This window comes from Eptatretus burgeri, chromosome 2 (assembly GCF_056783735.1).
Source record: "Eptatretus burgeri isolate ZD-2024b chromosome 2, Ebu_testis_v1, whole genome shotgun sequence".
Lineage (NCBI taxonomy): Eukaryota > Metazoa > Chordata > Myxini > Myxiniformes > Myxinidae > Eptatretus > Eptatretus burgeri.
In genome coordinates, this window is record NC_140962.1 from 18,184,031 (window position 1) to 18,201,413 (window position 17,383).

General features: G+C 44.1%; 1 protein-coding gene and 2 long non-coding RNA genes across 3 annotated transcripts in view; 1 reads left to right on the top strand and 2 right to left on the bottom strand.

Moving 5' to 3' along the window:
* Nucleotides 1-1,668, bottom strand: part of LOC147031509 (uncharacterized) — an 18,137-nt gene extending 16,469 nt beyond the window's left edge. The window contains exons 1-2 of the mRNA XM_085864287.1: nucleotides 1,495-1,668; nucleotides 1,179-1,325 (exon numbers count right to left, since the gene is read on the bottom strand). Coding sequence (XP_085720413.1) covers nucleotides 1,179-1,325; nucleotides 1,495-1,653 — 306 coding nt within the window. The 5' untranslated portion in view covers nucleotides 1,654-1,668. The remainder of the gene's footprint in view (nucleotides 1-1,178; nucleotides 1,326-1,494) is intronic.
* LOC147031502 (uncharacterized) overlaps nucleotides 1-17,383 on the top strand; it is a 566,858-nt gene that overhangs the window by 452,130 nt on the left and 97,345 nt on the right. The window lies entirely within an intron of this gene.
* The window catches only part of LOC147031510 (uncharacterized), a 39,220-nt gene continuing 23,665 nt past the window's right edge, over nucleotides 1,829-17,383 (bottom strand). Inside the window, exons 2-4 of the long non-coding RNA XR_015051865.1 lie at nucleotides 3,041-3,105; nucleotides 2,775-2,906; nucleotides 1,829-1,900 (exon numbers count right to left, since the gene is read on the bottom strand). This is a non-coding gene — a long non-coding RNA (uncharacterized LOC147031510). The remainder of the gene's footprint in view (nucleotides 1,901-2,774; nucleotides 2,907-3,040; nucleotides 3,106-17,383) is intronic.

Below are 17,383 nucleotides of genomic sequence, written 5' to 3' on the forward strand. Positions count from 1 at the left end.
GCGACAAAAACAACCGGAAAACTTATCTTTGAGAAAGTCAGCAGAGACCCTGAAGCAGAACTGCCACCGTCGCTCAAGAACCGGAACGGACATCGTTTGGAAATATATTCAAGACCACACAGCTCCACAATTGAGCACCCCTTCTGTCCCTCAATCAATAAACATCAGGAATTTATGAAGGTACCTCACTCAAGAACAAAATGGATTCAATTGTGATTGAAGGTGCAAAGTACACATAGAATTCCACAAATTACAATCAACACCAGTATTAGACACTCATGTCCACAAACTAACGCCGGAAGACAGGGTGCCTGATTTCAGGTACATCTGAGGGACCACACACACATTGATGAATCACGCTGCCTCTGAGACATCAGAATGAAAGTTTGCATCTGGACTGAGATTCAAGTTTGCATCTTCTGAAAACTAACTAAATTCCCCCAACTCGTGCTCCCGTCATCTCTTACAATACATCACCACTTCTGAAAACAGGCTGGCTCAGACAAGTGCACAGACATGTCGATCCCACATCATCCCGCCAGCTTTTCACAACACTGCCAATTTATTTTTGATTATATTTTTAAAATAGCCCGAGAAGGATTCATCACGAAGTCTTTCAATCACGCACGTGATCAATTTGAGGAAGATGATTGAGCGCATTTGATTTGGACACAACCTTAGTCGCTGTCGGCAGCATGTCATTGAAAGTTCTCGTGGTCATTCAAGGGCGTGACAATACATTACAAGCTCGATCAGACCCAAAGGATAAAGTCGACCATCCTATGAGTGATAAGCACCGTTTTGGATTGAAAGCTTCATCAGCAACAAAATATCATGAGGAATCTGAAACTTGTGAAAATCGATAAAAATTACACTTTGGAAAAAAGATTTTTATAAAAGATATCGTCAAATTATAAATGTAGTTCAAGTCATGAAAGAGACACGGACAAAATAAATGGAACACACTGATGTGAGGCTGGTTAAAGACTTAATTTAGTGCTATATTTTCAAGCACCACTTATCCCCCCCCCTCCCCCCACGAGTAATCTTCCATTTGTAAATGTCTCATGAGCAGCATGACCTGCAAGGTGTTAAAATCCATTAGAACATGCGGAGGTGAACATGATCTTCCCCCTCTTGTCATCTGTCGTCCCACATGTTTGATAATGATTGCTTACTTGGTTGCAGTGATTCTGTTGCTGTTCCTGAAGCTGATTGTCCACTTCTGACAGCTTGCTCACAATGTTTGAAAGTCCCTCATTTTTCGATGTAATCTCTTCGATTTCTTTGTCCTTCACTTTCAGCAATTGTGAAAGCAAATCGATCTGTGCAGAAGAAAAATTGTGCTCATGAAGAAGCAGAAATAGTATCAAGAAGAAACACCACCAAAGATAATCATTTACACATAAAAGCATAGATCATGATAATGAGTGAATTGATCACTCATACAGAAGGGTGTACAAAGAAGAAGAAATACCATGTAAGGGTTCCTACCTGTTTTCTCCATTCTTGTTCATCTTCATTTTGCTGTAGGTGTCTTTGCTGCAGTTTTCCCTCCATGAGCAGAAATTTGAGGTCCATTTCTTTAATGTAGTGCATGTGTGCCCTGTTTTCAGAACACAAGTCCTCATAGTGCTCGTCTTTTTTTTTCATCTCCACCAGGATGGACTTATTCTGCAAGTCAGATCGATAAGCATGTCAGGCAGCACAGGTCGAGGATAATAATAGCATGCGGGAGGGAAAGCGCATGGATTGTGTGACATGATAGACATGATTAACCAAAGGAAATACGATAATGTACTGTGAGTAAATCTCAGAAAGAACTTGCCTGTTGGTGATCATTCTGTTGCATCTGCTCTAAATGCTGAATTCTTTGAGACATCATTATCATTTTCTTGTTCTGATTGGAAAAAAGAAACTCACGACTCCATTGATCATGCATTTCAACACGTGGTATCAATTCATCAATTTGCAAAAGTGAAACCATGTAGATAACTAAAACAGCACTCGGTGGAGTGCATAGCTATGTCAGGCTGAAAAACTTATGCTTTGTATGCCACTGATAGGCCGGATCCGAATCTGGACCTTAAGAACAAGCCGATTAGATTTTGGTTTCAACTAACCAATTCAACCACCAAGTTGTGTCATAACCTGTGCATAACTCTTTGAAATACTGTATCATGCTATATATCGTTTTGGGCCCCATTGTGGCCCCAACAGTGAGAAATCGCTTCAAAATAATTTTTCAAAATTGTCGTATCTGGATCGGGACCTTCACTTAAATTGAATTGGTTATTCCTTGTAGCACACCCTTGTCCACCAAGTTTCGTCCAAATCCATCCACAGCTTTTTGAGACATTGTGCTCTAATATCATTTTTGTACCAATCTCTCAAGTGTGAAGAATCACTTTAAAAATTCTCAGATCCGGATTCTGATCAGTATCTTCACCAAAGTGTAATGAATTCCTCCTGGCATGGACCCAACCTTTCCACCAAATTTTGGCCGAATCCGTCCCAACTTTTTGATATATCCTGCTCACAGTAAAACAAATGGACAAACAGACAAGACAGATAAAGACAAGAGTGAAAGCATCACCTCCATCCACCTTCCATGGCAGAGGTAACAAGCTTCTTTGAGTTCTGTATGAATTATTTGTTCAGTGATTGCAGGTATTTCGAAAACAGTTATGTCATGTTTGTTCAGTTATGTCAAGTTGAGCAAGAAATGGTTTCAAAACTGAAGTTAACGTGATTGAACTCCTAAAGCCAGATACCTGTTCATTGTATTTCTCCTCTTGTTGCTGCTCCTCAGGAGTGTTTTGTGGTTCCTGTACCACCTGTGCCACGTGTACCTCATTTTCAGGCAACGTTGAGACACAGCCCTTTTCCTCAGTTTTTGCTGATTTCTATCGGGAAGATTAAAAAAAAACATCAACAGGTGTTTAGAAATTTGTAAAGAAGGTCGTTGTGGTGACCGTTTCTCAAGAGTGTTGCTTTCCCTTGACATGGTGTTGGGGAGACATGATTTTGTGTATTTCACCTTAAATTTTTTGAACCAGTTTTTCATACTTGCGCAGCATGTCGCCATTTCTGATCAAGTCAATCCTGTTGAAATAGAGAGAAAGTTGGGATAAGGGAAATAGATGAGGGATAAAGGAGGGAAATTGTCACCTTCACATGGTTTCGTCAATGGTATTCACTTTGAATAAGTGGTGAAGATTTTCACGGCTGTTTTGACAGGTGCCATATCTCCATTGACACACAGGTGTGTTCATTATTAGAGACACCAAATGGAATTTTTTTCTTCTTCTGAAAACCATTGAAAATCATTAATCATGGCCTGATTTGAAGGGAAAAAAATTCTTCCCCTAACTCTTCCCCAAAATAACTAAATTCCCCGAACTCGTGCTCCCCGTCATCCCTTACACTAATGCACGTTCCTTTTAACGCTAGTGTTAAGCTACGTCCCCACTACACATTCCATGTCCATCCGTGTCTCCCAAAATCCATTTCTAAATATAACCTAACATTCCCTCTAACTTGTTCCACGGGCCCGATGAGGAACTGTTCCTGCCCCATGAGGCCTGTCTATCGACGCTAAACCCTTCCCACTATCTAATGCTCCTTTGCTGAGGCAGGATGCTTACCACATCCTGGCCGGGCTTTCGTGTACTCGGGGCAAGGCCCCACGAACCTTGCATCTCCAGGGCAGCAGTTTACAGCACGCACGTCCCTTTCCGTTGGCCAATACATGGGGCCTTATCGTAGCCCTGCGCATCGCAAGCGCTCGCCTTCAAGGGGTCCGCCATGCGAGCCAATGCGGGCCGCGAGGTCCCCAGTGACGTCACCTGCGCACCGAACCTGCGCGGTTTCCCATGCAGGCCCGCACGAGCGCATCGTCCCGGGAACCGGCTCTGCATGTTCCGCGAACAGAACACGCGGCGCGCAGCACGGGGAGCTTCACACATGGGCCCGCATGTGGATCCGTCCGTTCCAAATTCGTACAACATTCGCCATCTACATTCTCACCGTCCACGTCCATATATATATATATATATATATATATATATATATATATATATATATATATATATATATATATATATATATATATATATATATATATATATATATATATTGATGTGTATATATATATATATATAAAATATATATATATATATATTGATGTGTATATATATATATATATATATATATATATATATATATATAAAATATATATATATTGATGTGTATATATATATATATATATATATATATATAGATATATATATATATATACACATATAAATATACACATATACATATATATATATATATATATATATATATATACACACACATACATATACACATACATATACATATATATATACATATATATATATATATATATATACATCTACATTCAACAGGTGGTGGAAGACCAAAACTATCAAAATAATATTTGTCTTGACTATTAAAAATACAAACCCAATGAGAACCGTTCCCATTATTATCTTCCAAGTTCATAATAATACTCTTTGTATGTTTAGACACGTTTGTTAATTCATCTCTCATACAAATAACCACATTATGAATTTTTCATTTCTTACAATATTGGTCAAGTTCTGAATTTGATGTTGTATTCTTTCCAAGTAATTTAAACCACTCGTCAATGCTCATTTATTTATGAGAAAGATATAATCCATTACCCCTTTAAGTTAATTTTACACCTGCTTGTGAGATAGAAGAAAGCATATCACCAATTAACAATCTAGTTTTATGAGGCAGACTTTCAAGTTTTTCAGCAACATCTACAATTACACCACTTCCACTACTTTGTTTCTCCAACTCTTTGTTATGTCTTTCCAATTATTTTTGAGCCTGGAGTTAAGCCTTTCTTTCGTTGGAAGTTTTCACCGCTGCTGAAATACCGCCCGTCAATGCTCCACCCACACTTAAACCAGGAAATAAAGGAATTAGAAATGGGAGAAATCCTCCACTCGTCTCTCTTATTGAATATTTCTTCAACATTGGTTTTGTCATTTTAATTTTAAGTGAGCCAGTATCATTCAAGATTTTCACCTGTTCTCTTGTGATCAAAACATCAAGTCTTACTGCCCCTTTTCTCTGAATTGTATGAACGTTAATCCTGCAAGGCTTTTTATTTTAGAATTCAAGGTGATAGTTTATGAAGATTAATTTTATTAACATATACCCCAGTTGAGACTTTACCACTCATTTATTTACCAAAAAAAATTATCTGAGACTAATCATAACACCATTATCTGTATTAATCTGTAATTCTGTTTCTTCCAAAAGCAAACAATATGTATCAACTTCTTCATTCTCTCCTCTTTCAATGTATAGTAATAGGGAAGTATCTACTCGATTAGGCTTTATAGATTCCTTTTGAGCACTCAGGTCAATCGCAGAGATTGTATACAAACTTTTAAATGATGTCATATCCAAAATAGGTTCTTTAATTCCATTGCTTTCGCACACCTTTTGGGAAGACTTGTATGCTTCAGCATAATCATTTTTTTCCCAATTAATTTCCAGTCTATCTCGTGGATAAAATGTTCGATCTCGAGAAACACAAAATTGTTTCACCTTAGCATTATCACTCAATGCATTATTTTTATCAGTGGCAGTATCACCATCTGTTTTTTTTTTTAAATGACACACAGATATCGTGGCTTTCCTTCCAGAACACCCAAATTCCATGTGTAAGTGGTATGGTTCAGTTTAACGTGTTGACATCTTCTATTAAGGAATGATACATTGAGTGGCTTCTTTGAGTTGTCTTCCATTCAACATCTCTTCTGTTTTAAGATTAGGAGTATATTCACTAATATACCAACTCATTTCATCAATTACAAATTTATTCTGATCGCCAAAAGCATTACCAACACCAAAAAGTAATTTATTTTCATTATGATTCCTTTGAAGTTGAAATCTAATTTTAAGACCAAACAGAACTTCATCATGATCACAAAATCCAAATATACCTTTAAGAGGAACTGCCACAGTAAAACTATTACCTGTTTTTGAATCATCATTATACATTTCTTTCCTTTGACTATATCCAGGGTCTGTGTTTGTTCCCGTTGACATATCAGGAATAAAACCTTAGACAGCCCCCTTTCCCATTCTATCACCAAATGATATCGTGTAAATTTCATCATTTCAGATACAGCAGAGACATAATCAACCGCTTCAACTTCTTGTGTTCCAATGTACAAACGAATACTATCAAACATTTTCCAGAAGAAATCATTTATGAGTGTTGCGTTTGTGTTATTCACAGCCTTAGTGAATGTAAATTTACACAACAAGAAGCTTTCGGATAGATTCAAATAAGTTTGTTGATTATTTATTTCACAACTTTTCGTTCCATTTGCATTCCAATCTGTTCCAGTTATTGCATTTACCTTGAAGTAATCTTCTTTTTAGTGGAGTTTGAGATAACAATGGTATCATCCAAATCATCGATACTATCAATTGCTTCCATAGTTGTATTTATTTAGGAAAAAAGATGTTTAAACTTTTGAAACCCTGACCCAAGTATTCGAATTATTTTCTGTCGTTCTTGGGGAGACAACTGAGTTTTGCCTTTCTTAATTTCTTTTATTGCTTATAACTTATGAGATTCCTTTTGGGCATCTTTTATACTCTTTATAGCACCCAATACATTTCCCACAGCAGAAGCAGCTGAACCAATTAGGTCTTTATGTTTAAGAATAGTTGAACCCATACCCATTAGAGTATCAATTATCCCATCTCCTCTAAATTGATGTCCGACACCCCTTTGTCTCTTCGGTTGATAGTATCCTCTCTCAAGATATATACCTTCACCCTTGTAGTATGGGGAAAGGAACATCCCATCCCCTGTAATTATTTTATATTTTCCCAACTCGTGTTTCCTCACAATAACAATTGTATTTATTTATTGGAAAACTTCATGTCGGTGAATTCTGATGGATATAATTTCTCCATTAAAATAAATCATGCGATTATCTTGGTCAGTTCTCCTAAAATTTACTCTGTGTATGGTTTTTCCTGACAGGTCGATAAACCAGATTCTTGGGTTCCATATTGAATTTATAACCAATTGGGGTTGAGTATGCGCTGAATGAAAATATTGTATTTGTTCTTATTCCATCATTATAAGCACCATCAATCAAATCACAGTGAAATAATACCGAATTTATTCCTGAGGATATTTGAATGACATTATCACTGAAAAACGTCCCATTGGTTTCAATCTTTTTTAGGAGAAACCCAATAACTCTCAAAATGAATGATCAATTGTGAAATCAACCTGGTAGTTATTTTTAAGTTTCATCGTTGATTTTGAAGTATGTTTTTGAATATCTATGACAATATTTTTTGGTTCATCACCCTGTTCTTTCATAAGACGAACAATTTCGGAAGATATTTGAGAAATCTCATGTGCTCCGGGTGAAACTGTTATCGTTTTGTATCCACTTCATGGATTATAACTAAACTTGTCATTTTTCTCGGTGATATTAAATAAGGGGTATTATAAGTTTCCATGGACAATAAAGACGCCTCATGTTCTTTTGTTGTGTCAACTTGTAGTGGGTATGGGAATGAAGACGTGTGGTCGCTTGTTGTGAAATTAAAACTTAGGATTGTGCTTCTCATCTTATTTAATGAGATAAAATGTCTTTTTTTGAGATTTATTAATTATTTTCACGTTCATCAACTGGTCTAAAATGGCTGATGCTTCATTAAAACAATTGTTATTTCCAGCCTTCTTACGACCGAACAACAATAACAGTCTAACTAATTGCGATGGGTCATTTGGAAGAAAACTAATACCTGAACCAAGGATACTTAAAGCCTGAATAATGTGTTCATCCTCATTTTTCCAACTTTTACCAGAAATACTAACCCTATTATTAAGAGTGTTCAGCAGATCAATATATACTCTGTTATCATTATTTTTCAAATCCAATAGTTTATCAATATACTTTGATTCATCCCTCACAGTTGAACCTTGTCTTCAGTCTTTTGTGAGAAGAAACATTAATCAAAGAGTTAGTTTAACAGGGGGTTGAGCAAAACCCAAGAACTTTAATTCATCATTAAATATCAATACCTTTTCTTGAACAAGATGAAATATTGCTGGTTGTTCTGTTGGAATGAGTCCTGCTTTGGTTTTTGAATCTGCTGAATATTCATTGTTTTGAAGAGCATTCACAATATAATCAGTGGGTTGATTAATCTCTTCCAATTGTTGAAATAATCCATCATCAAAAGCTCCGATATGCTCTGATTCTTCCTCCGTCATTTGACTGAAATATTTCAACATTTGAAGTTTTTTCGGAGTACAGTCATGCGCCACTTAACGACGGGGTTACGTTCTGAGAAACGCGTCGTTAAGCGACGTCGTCGTTGTGCGAACATCATTTTTTCTTTTTTCGTTTTCGAACATCGTACTTACACAAAACTAGACACCGAGGCTGTATGGTGTAGCCTATTGCTCCTCGGATACAAACCTGTACAGCATGTTACTGTACTGAATACTGTCGGCAATTGTAACACACATCCAAGAGAGACGGAAGACACGTTAGTTTTACCTTTGTGCTCTTCATGACTGCCATCGGTGTTGTTAGCAGCAGATTACAATCTCCTCTCGCATCGATTATAGAAAGATGAATAAATAGCATTTGGATTTTATAAATACGTAATCATTGCATCGATGTTATTATTTACAAATGAAGAAACGAGCACCTGTCAATTGTGATATATATTTTCGGAACAGTGCGATTGTTTTAACAACTTAAAAAGCTTCACTAAAAACAAACGTGTTTTAATTTCGACTGGAACAACAACGATTTATTCGCGGAATTCTTCAATTCAAAGGTAATTTACTTGCGAGAAGGTAAACGTGGAAATATTGGTTCAGTTTGAAAGCCGATTTCCTTGAATCCCAATTTAGCACGACCCTGCTTTTTTCGCGATAACATTTTATGGACCTCAACGATCGCATTATAACGGGGTCACACTGTCGTTTATTATCATTATGAGGTATTATGTACTGTACAGTGTACATAATTGCATGTGCTATTTTATACGACTGGCAGTGCTACGTCGGCTCCATCACTCTGCGATAGGAATTTTTCAGCTACATTTTTTTTTCCAGAGCTGGCAGACCCGTCGTATATGCGATCCGTCATTGCCCAGAACGTCGTTAAGCGGCGCATGACTGTATATTGTAATGTGGGAACTGTGGAAACACTAATAATTTTTTCTTGGGAAGTTTTTTAAAGTGGTTAAAAAAAAATTTCTCTTGTTTTCTTTCAAATACTTCTTCACTGGTTACTTTCTGTTTGCGTTTCTTCTTTATGTCTTCCTGTTTTTACAACTTTTGAAACCAACTCTTGATGTTCCTGAAATCTTCTTGCTGTTTTTTTCACATCCATTTATTTATTGGAAAATATCATTTAATGTGTTGTAAAGATCAACAGGGAAATTTTCCTTTTCTTCATCATTAAATTAGATGTGTTCAAATAAATCCGTTTCTTTAAATTTTTCATCAAATTCTTCATTAACATTAACACGAGTTGTAATTTCTTCTTCACTAATACTTGAATCTCTGCTTTTCATACATTTGCGTTGAGTTTCCTCATCAACATCAAAACCGAATGATAAAATCTTAACCCAACTCAGATGTTTAATAATTTGTCTCATTCCTTTTGAATTAGTTTCTAATATCCCAAAACCACCAGATTTTAGTTTCTTTAACTCACTCTTACAATGTGAATATTTTGTTGTACCAAGAGAAACCTCCTCAAATATTTGACCTTCATTCCTCAATCGCATATGTTCCTCGACTGAAATATAGTGATAATCTTCACCTTCTACTTCTCCAGGTATTATTGCTCTCGTTGTTGTCGATACAATGCGTATCACAGGGTGTTTTTTAAGAAGATTTAAAATATTCTCATTTGTACTATACAAGACCCTTGATTTATGAAAGTTTTTTTTCAGAAGCAGATTTACCCACAAGATTTATAATAATAGTTGACATTTATATATGCAATTGTTTATAAAACAAAAAATATATCCCTCAATGTTGTGACGGATGTGGAAATTCGCAAACCACCATTCAGGGTCCGTAGGTGAGATAACTCAAAGTACATGTGGAGTTAGCCCCAAACCCGTTGTTTGGATGGAATCTATGTGATTCATTCGGGCTGCGACGCTTTGAGAGAGCCGTTTTTCTGTTCTATCTTTATTTTGAACCAACCACGTCTCAACCGCCATCACACAACAACCACTTTAACCACCACGTCAGCCATCGTCACCAACTACAACCACGCTCCAACCCTCAGACAACAACAACAACAACAACGCCAACAGCCACGACTTTTACCTTCACAACTCAATCCCGCAAACATCGCATCACCGTCATTCCCAAACGGCACCATAACCATCAAACCACCACCGATAAACCCTCCACCACCCTCACCTCTCTCCTTCTACGGCCATTCCCGCATCACCTGTAAACACTGAGCGTCGGGCTGTCTTGGGCTCGTTCAAGATACGGACCGAGCCGCGAGTGCAAATAGCGGCCTTTCCGAGGGAGAATTCGGATCAAGAACGCTACACGCCCACTTCTGATCCGTCCAATTAGCAAGCGCAGAGCGGCTTGGCCCCGCCTCCAGGCGCGTCTGTGTGAAATCCATATATGCAAATTCTAGGATCAGGGGAGGTTCACGCCCACTTTTCCTCCGTCCAATTGGCGAGCGTGGTTCCGCCCCCGAGGTCATCCTGATCCGGAAATTTGCATATTGTTTTCTCCTGCCGGCCTATAAAACGGCGAGCACAAGGCGAATCGAGGCAGAGTCAGTATTTGGTTGGAAGAGCAGAGTGTGGCAATGGCAGAGTGTGGCAGCGGCAGAGTGTGGCAGCGGCAGAGTGTGGCAACGGCAGAGTGTGGCAACGGCAGAGTGTGGCAGCGGCAGAGAGTGGAGTCGGGTGGCGAAGGCATCGAGTTGGCTTCTGCAGTCGGCTGAGGAGAGTTGTGGGAAGAGGCCAAGGAGCTCGGGTCCGAGGCGAGAAGGACGGCGGTCGGCGACGAGGTCGCGGTGGGAGATCACTCGTCGCGGGACCAAAGCCATCCAGCCATTCTCCCTCCCCCAGGGCATCAACAATTCCCCCTTTTCCCCCGCGCTGAGATAGTGGAACAAAGAGGGCCCCGTTCCGACCCCACTCCAAACGTCGTGCCAACGAAACCCGCCAAGGAGCACGGAGTCGGGGCACAGCCACGCGGCCACATCTGCGGCTCGTCTGCCAACGCGTCATGAGGACGCGGGTAGGACCCACCCGGTCTCGCGGACCTGGCCGCTCCTTCAGGTCACGCGCGCATATTGGCCTACAGGCCCGTCTGCCCCCTTGTCGATGAGGGTGGCTTCTTTCCTTTGCTTTTGAGTAAATGTGTGTTGGCGCTATCTGTAAAGTTGAATTGTATAAGTGTTGCCGTGTGTGCGCGTAGTCGGTAGTAACTCTACGTCATTGTTTCTTTTGTTGTAACTGCTATATGTGCATTTTGACTGTTCGGCTGTATATGTGTGCTCTCCGTGTGTCACGTAATAAATGTGCATTGTGTGAACTGTTTTCCCGTTTCGCTTCGTCTTTTCTTTATTGACCCTCCATCCTGCTTCACGTAAAGGGTTCGTAGTGGGCTTAATACGCCCGATAATTAATCGGAACCGTCGAGGCCGACGATAACACCGCTCGGTTATCACTGTAGCACGGAACAGACCGCTTAAGCGGTTCGTGTCCGGAGTCGGCCTGTGGCGTGGTGCGATCGCCCGGTCGACCATTCGCGCAGCAACTTAGGTAGATCGAATTTGGCGAGCGACCCTATCCTGCGCGGGTGGGCAATTGGCACGATCGTAGTGAGGTTAAACCCCCACCCGTGACTAGCTCCCGGCGTTGGTCCGAGAGGGTCTCGACTGAATTGTCCGTCCAGTGGGCGACGTGCCGCGATTCGAGTCACGTGGCTGTCCGCACGCCGGCGGGCGCAAATTCGCAACAATATCTCATCTTGTTTCACAATGTATTTATATTTTTCAGTCGTGTGCTTCATATAATCCTCAAATTACTTTTTACTACATAATGCAGAACAATTGTCTCTCCAAAAATTGTTCATATCTATTGAATTTAACTTGTATAAAATATAAGTATGAGCATTGTTTCTTATGGAATGACGAGGGAGTTGAAAGTATGATTGACTAAGATAAACACAATTACGAGAAGAATGTCTTCCTCTTGTGTCGTCGCTGTCCATTACCGTTTGATTAATCTCATTAACACAATCAAAGATAACGAGGTTCTTGTTTGATTTATTCAAATCTTGGTGAGAAGGAATATCATCCATATTATCATGAAGAATACAAGTTATCGGTTTTGATTTCTTTTTATATCTCTGTGTACCACAAAATAGTTGTATTATATTGTTGCGGATTCGCGCCCGCCGGCGTGCTGACGGCCACGTAACTCGAATCGCGGCACGTCGCCCACCGGACGGACAATCCAGTCGTGACCCTCTCGGACTAACGCCGGGAACCAGTCACGGGTGGACCTTTCGGTCTCACCGCGATCGAGCCAATCAGCCCCCGCGTGGGATAGGGTTGCTCGCCAAATTCGACCTACCTAAGTACCCACGCGGAGGGTAGACCGGGCGATCGCACCTCGCCGCAGGTCGACTTCGGACACGGGCCACTTAAGCGACCCGTTCCGTACTATCAGAATAACCGAGCGGTGTTATCGTCGACCTCGACGGTTCGATTAATTATCGGGCGTATTCAACCCACTACCAACCCTTTACGTGAAGCAAGATGAGGATTCAATGGGAGAAATGACGAAGCGAAGCGGGAAACAGTTCAACACAAAGCACATTTATTCGCGGCACACGGGAAGCACACATATACAATTCCACCAAAAGCACACAGAAAAGAAAAACACAATTCCATTTACACAAAAAGCAAATATAAAAGCGAAAACACAATGCAGAGCTAATACCGACGACCGAGCACACGGCAACACTTATACAATTCTACTTCACAGACGGCGCCGACAACACATACCCAAAACCAAGGAAAAGAATACCCTCAAGGATGAGGCGGGCCTGAGGCCGAGACCGGGTCGCGCCTACCCGTCTGGTGATGAGACGCGGAGCGGCGATGGCGCCTCAACTCCGCGGGCCTCGCGGACAGTGTCTGGTAGGGGGTGGGAAAGGGGCCCCCTTGGTCGCACTATCTCAGCGCGGGGGGAAACAGGAGGGGGTTGCTGATGCTCGGGGTATAGAGGATTTTTATTGTCCCGCGACGAGCGTCTCCACCTCGGCCAGGTCGCGCTGTCGGCCTCCCTGGGGTGCAGCTCCCTGCACAACGCGAGCACCCCCTCGTCTGCCCTCGCCGCCTCTCCACAGCTCCGTCCCCTCCGTTCCGAAGTGGGCGTGAAGGCTTTTTGACCCATAAATTTGCATATATCGATCGCCCTGGGGGCGGGGCCAATTCGCCCTTCGCTCACCGATTGGACGGCAAAAAGTGGGCGTGTGTCGTTTTTGATCCGTTTTTGAAGCACAAAATCCGTGATTTTGTACACGCTGTTCGGCGCGCGCCGTGCACGAGTCCAACACCGGTACCCACAGGCGGCGCAAGAACGGTGGCGATGCGACGGTTGTGAGGTGTGACGTGAAGGTCGTGGCGGTTGTGGTGAAGCGGCGTTGTGGTTGGTGGTTGATGTTGTGGTTGTGGTGGTAACAATGGCGGTTGGTCCAAATTAAAGATAGTAAAAGAAAAACGGCTATCCTGAAGAGTCGCAGCACGCATAAATGACATGTATTCCCACTCGACAACGGGTTCGGGCCTAACTACACATGTACTTACCGAGATACCTCACCTAAGGGACCTGAATGGTGGTTTGCGAATTTGGTAACCACAACACTACCCCCTCCCCTTTTTACAGACTCGTCCCGAGTCGTCAAATTTTCGTGTGCCATCATGTGTAGTTTTCCCCGAGTACATTTTACCTACGGATCCCTGAGTGCGACATTCATGGTATTCGTGTCCCCAAAATAAATAACCTGAGGGCTGCGTAACTATCTAAACAAACTCACTCACACGGACGACTTAAATAAAATTGCCGGCGCTAGACAGACATGCCGGGGGGCGCACTCATATTTACAGTACATCTTAACCTTAACTTACAAATTTTACACTAAACCATGGCCCAGGATCATTGAACTCTGCAAAAAGAAAGCAGTTAGCAGGGAGCCAAGCTGCCCGCATGCAGTCTCTGGCTCAAAACAATGCAGGTGACAGGGAACGTGGCTGGCTGCTCACACGCAGTCCAAGGCCTTCCCTTTTGAACTGAACGCAGTGAACCACAACGGTGCATGGGCTGCACAAACGCAGTCTCCGTGCCAGCTCAAGTGGCACACGCAATGAACACAACGGATGGATGGATGAACACAAACACGGTGCACGGGCCGCCACTGCAGGCCCGTGTTGTAGCTGCCAACAGGGCAGTTCTCGCAGCTTGCAAACTGTTGCCTTGCGGATCCTGGCGCACATGGAAATGAACAGGGGGGGGGGGGGGCAAAGCAAAATTGAACGGGGCTGGTGAACGTGGGCAGTGGGCATGGCATGGCAAAGGCAGCAGGCAACACAGCCCGCAGAAGAAGGCCGCTGCAGGCAAACACAGCCGGCAGATGAACTGGCCGGCACAGGCCTTGAAGAAAAACAGCCAGCAGATGAAGTGGCCAGCACAGGCCTTGAAGCAAACACGGCCAGCCGATGGCACAGGCCTTGCAGCAAAACAACAGCTGCCGATGAAGTGGGCCGGCACGGGCCTTGCAGCACAGCAGCTGCAGATGAAGTTGGCCGGCCTCCGCCTTGAAGCAAAACACGGCCAGCCGATGAAGTTGGCCAGCTCTTGCCGTTCAGTGGAGGTTGGTGGAGGTGCTGGCCACTTGGAAGGCGGGCTCCGACCTACCTACCTGTCTCCCTCCCAACCTATCGCCTTTGCCTGTCACTGTACATACCCACTCCCTTAATTTGTCAAACCCCAATTTAGCCCCAACTTAATTTTTTTCTGTTGTTTTTATTTTTACTCCCCCACTATAAATCGTCCCCTAACCCCCTTTATCGTCCTTGTTCGGCTAACCTATCCTGTCACCTAGCCTACTCCCAACCCCTACGTTCCCTTCCCGGAGGGGAACAAGGGAGAGCTAACGTCCTGTGTCGAGGCCCAACGAAGCCTCAGAATGGCCTCCCCAGAGTTCGGCGATCTAACCCAAAGTGGGTCCAGCGGCCCACAACGAGAGCGAGGGGATGGATGGTGCGGAGGGGTACATCTCCTAATCTACCCTAACCATTTAACTGTTAAACTACCCCGGGGCTTTCAACAAGCGCCTCTCGCTTAAACTATTGGTTCTATAAACCCAGATTCCCGTCGCCTGTGTTGGTGTCCTCACAATTTCGGGCCTCGCCCCCCCAATTTTCGCTCCGTGCCCTCACACGGTCTCCTGGCTGGGACACGTGGCTCCCTTTGGCAGGCACGACCCTCTGCCGAATCTCCCGCTATGGCACCCCCGGGCACTACACTGCCTCCGAGCCTACCAGCTCCCTAACAACGGGGAGTGCCCCCCATGGCACCTCCCCTGAAACGCACACGTGGCAGGCCGGCCTCCCGGGCCCCTTTCCGAGGGTCACCCGTGCCCACAACACTGCCCACGCGGCTAATGGCGCCCCGGGCCCCCGCACCAAGCAGGCGCACCCGTGCCCACTACTCTATCCCGGCCCCCCATGGGCCCTTGGCCTACCGCGGCCGACTAGCCTGGTGCCCGGGGTACCCACTCAGCGATACTCACCTTTCGCAGCCACGCTCCCAAGCCCGTCAACAGGGCTCCTGCACCCCTCCAAATGGGTCTCGAGCCTACTTTCCCACCAACAACAAAACGACCTCCATTTTTCAATTTGACTAACCCAGCTAACTCAATCTACACTGACCCCGGGGTCCCTTGGGCGGGAGTCACTCCTCCCCCCATCACTCATCGCACCATGCATTCCCAATTCGCTCCACTCACACAGACCCGCTGGCCTCACTCACTCATCATGTACTCACCTCACAACTCTTCAACTCTTCAACACACTCACCGCTGAACTCTGCCATTCTTCTAACTACATCCCCTAACTAACTCGTGCTCCCACGTCGTCCCTTACACTAAAGCACGTTCCTTTTAACACTACGTAGCTAAGCTACGTCCCCACTCCACATCCAAAGTCTGTCACTGTCTCCAAATAATCCCATTAATCAATTTCCCAACCTAAAGCTCATCTAAATCCCTCTACCTAATCCATTCCACGGACTCCATGAGGACTTACCCCTGCCCCATGAAGTCGGTCTAGCTAAGCTAACCCTTCCCCCTAACTAGTTTCCATCCTGTGCCCAGGGTAAGGGGGTCTTTCACCCCTTGCCCAGGAATCCTGTGCACCCGAAAGTGAGGCTTGCCCCCTTTTTTTTTTTTTTTCATGCGCAGCACCTGCGCGGCAACTCGCGCCCTTTACACCTGCCCGTGACGTCATGCAGCCGCACGTGTTCCTCGTCCCCCCTTGGACGGTACCATCCGGCGGGGATACCCCTCCTGCCGGATTCCAACCCCACGTACAGCCATGACGTCACCGTGCGCATAAAAAAAACACAAGCCCCACGTCTCGAGGGGTTCCCCACGCGAACACATGTGCTTTGCCCGTTGGAGCTTAACACACACGATCGCGTGGAGAACCCATCCGGTCCAAATCCATTATCCTGCCTAAACTTTGTCCGTCCGCGGGATCGGCAAATCCACCGCGTGCGTTTCCGGACCGGGACTTCACTCTCGCAAGCGAGCACGTGGTGGTCTCGTGCGTTGCACAGCACGAACCGCGTGCTCACTGCTGGGTGAACCCGGCACGGTCCCCGAAACAACTACAGCCGCTACTCGGCTTTCGTTTCTCCCATGTCGCCGTCTCCGTCTCCATTCCACACACGCATACCTGCGTGTTACGACGCACACAGTCCACACCATTAAACTCACACCGGGAGACGCGGCTGCGTGCTCCCGCATGCCAACCGACATCTCCCTCACATACCGCTCTTTCACACACACGGTCTCCCTTGCACACGGCCGTTCACTCACACGTGCCTCACTACTCACACAAACCATACTACTCACACACGCGGGGGCACTCGACCGCTGTGCCTCATCCACACACCGTGCCTCACTCACACACGCGAGGGCACTCACCCGCGGTGCCTCATTCACTCACCAAGCGTGCTGGGAAGCACGTACTCCGGC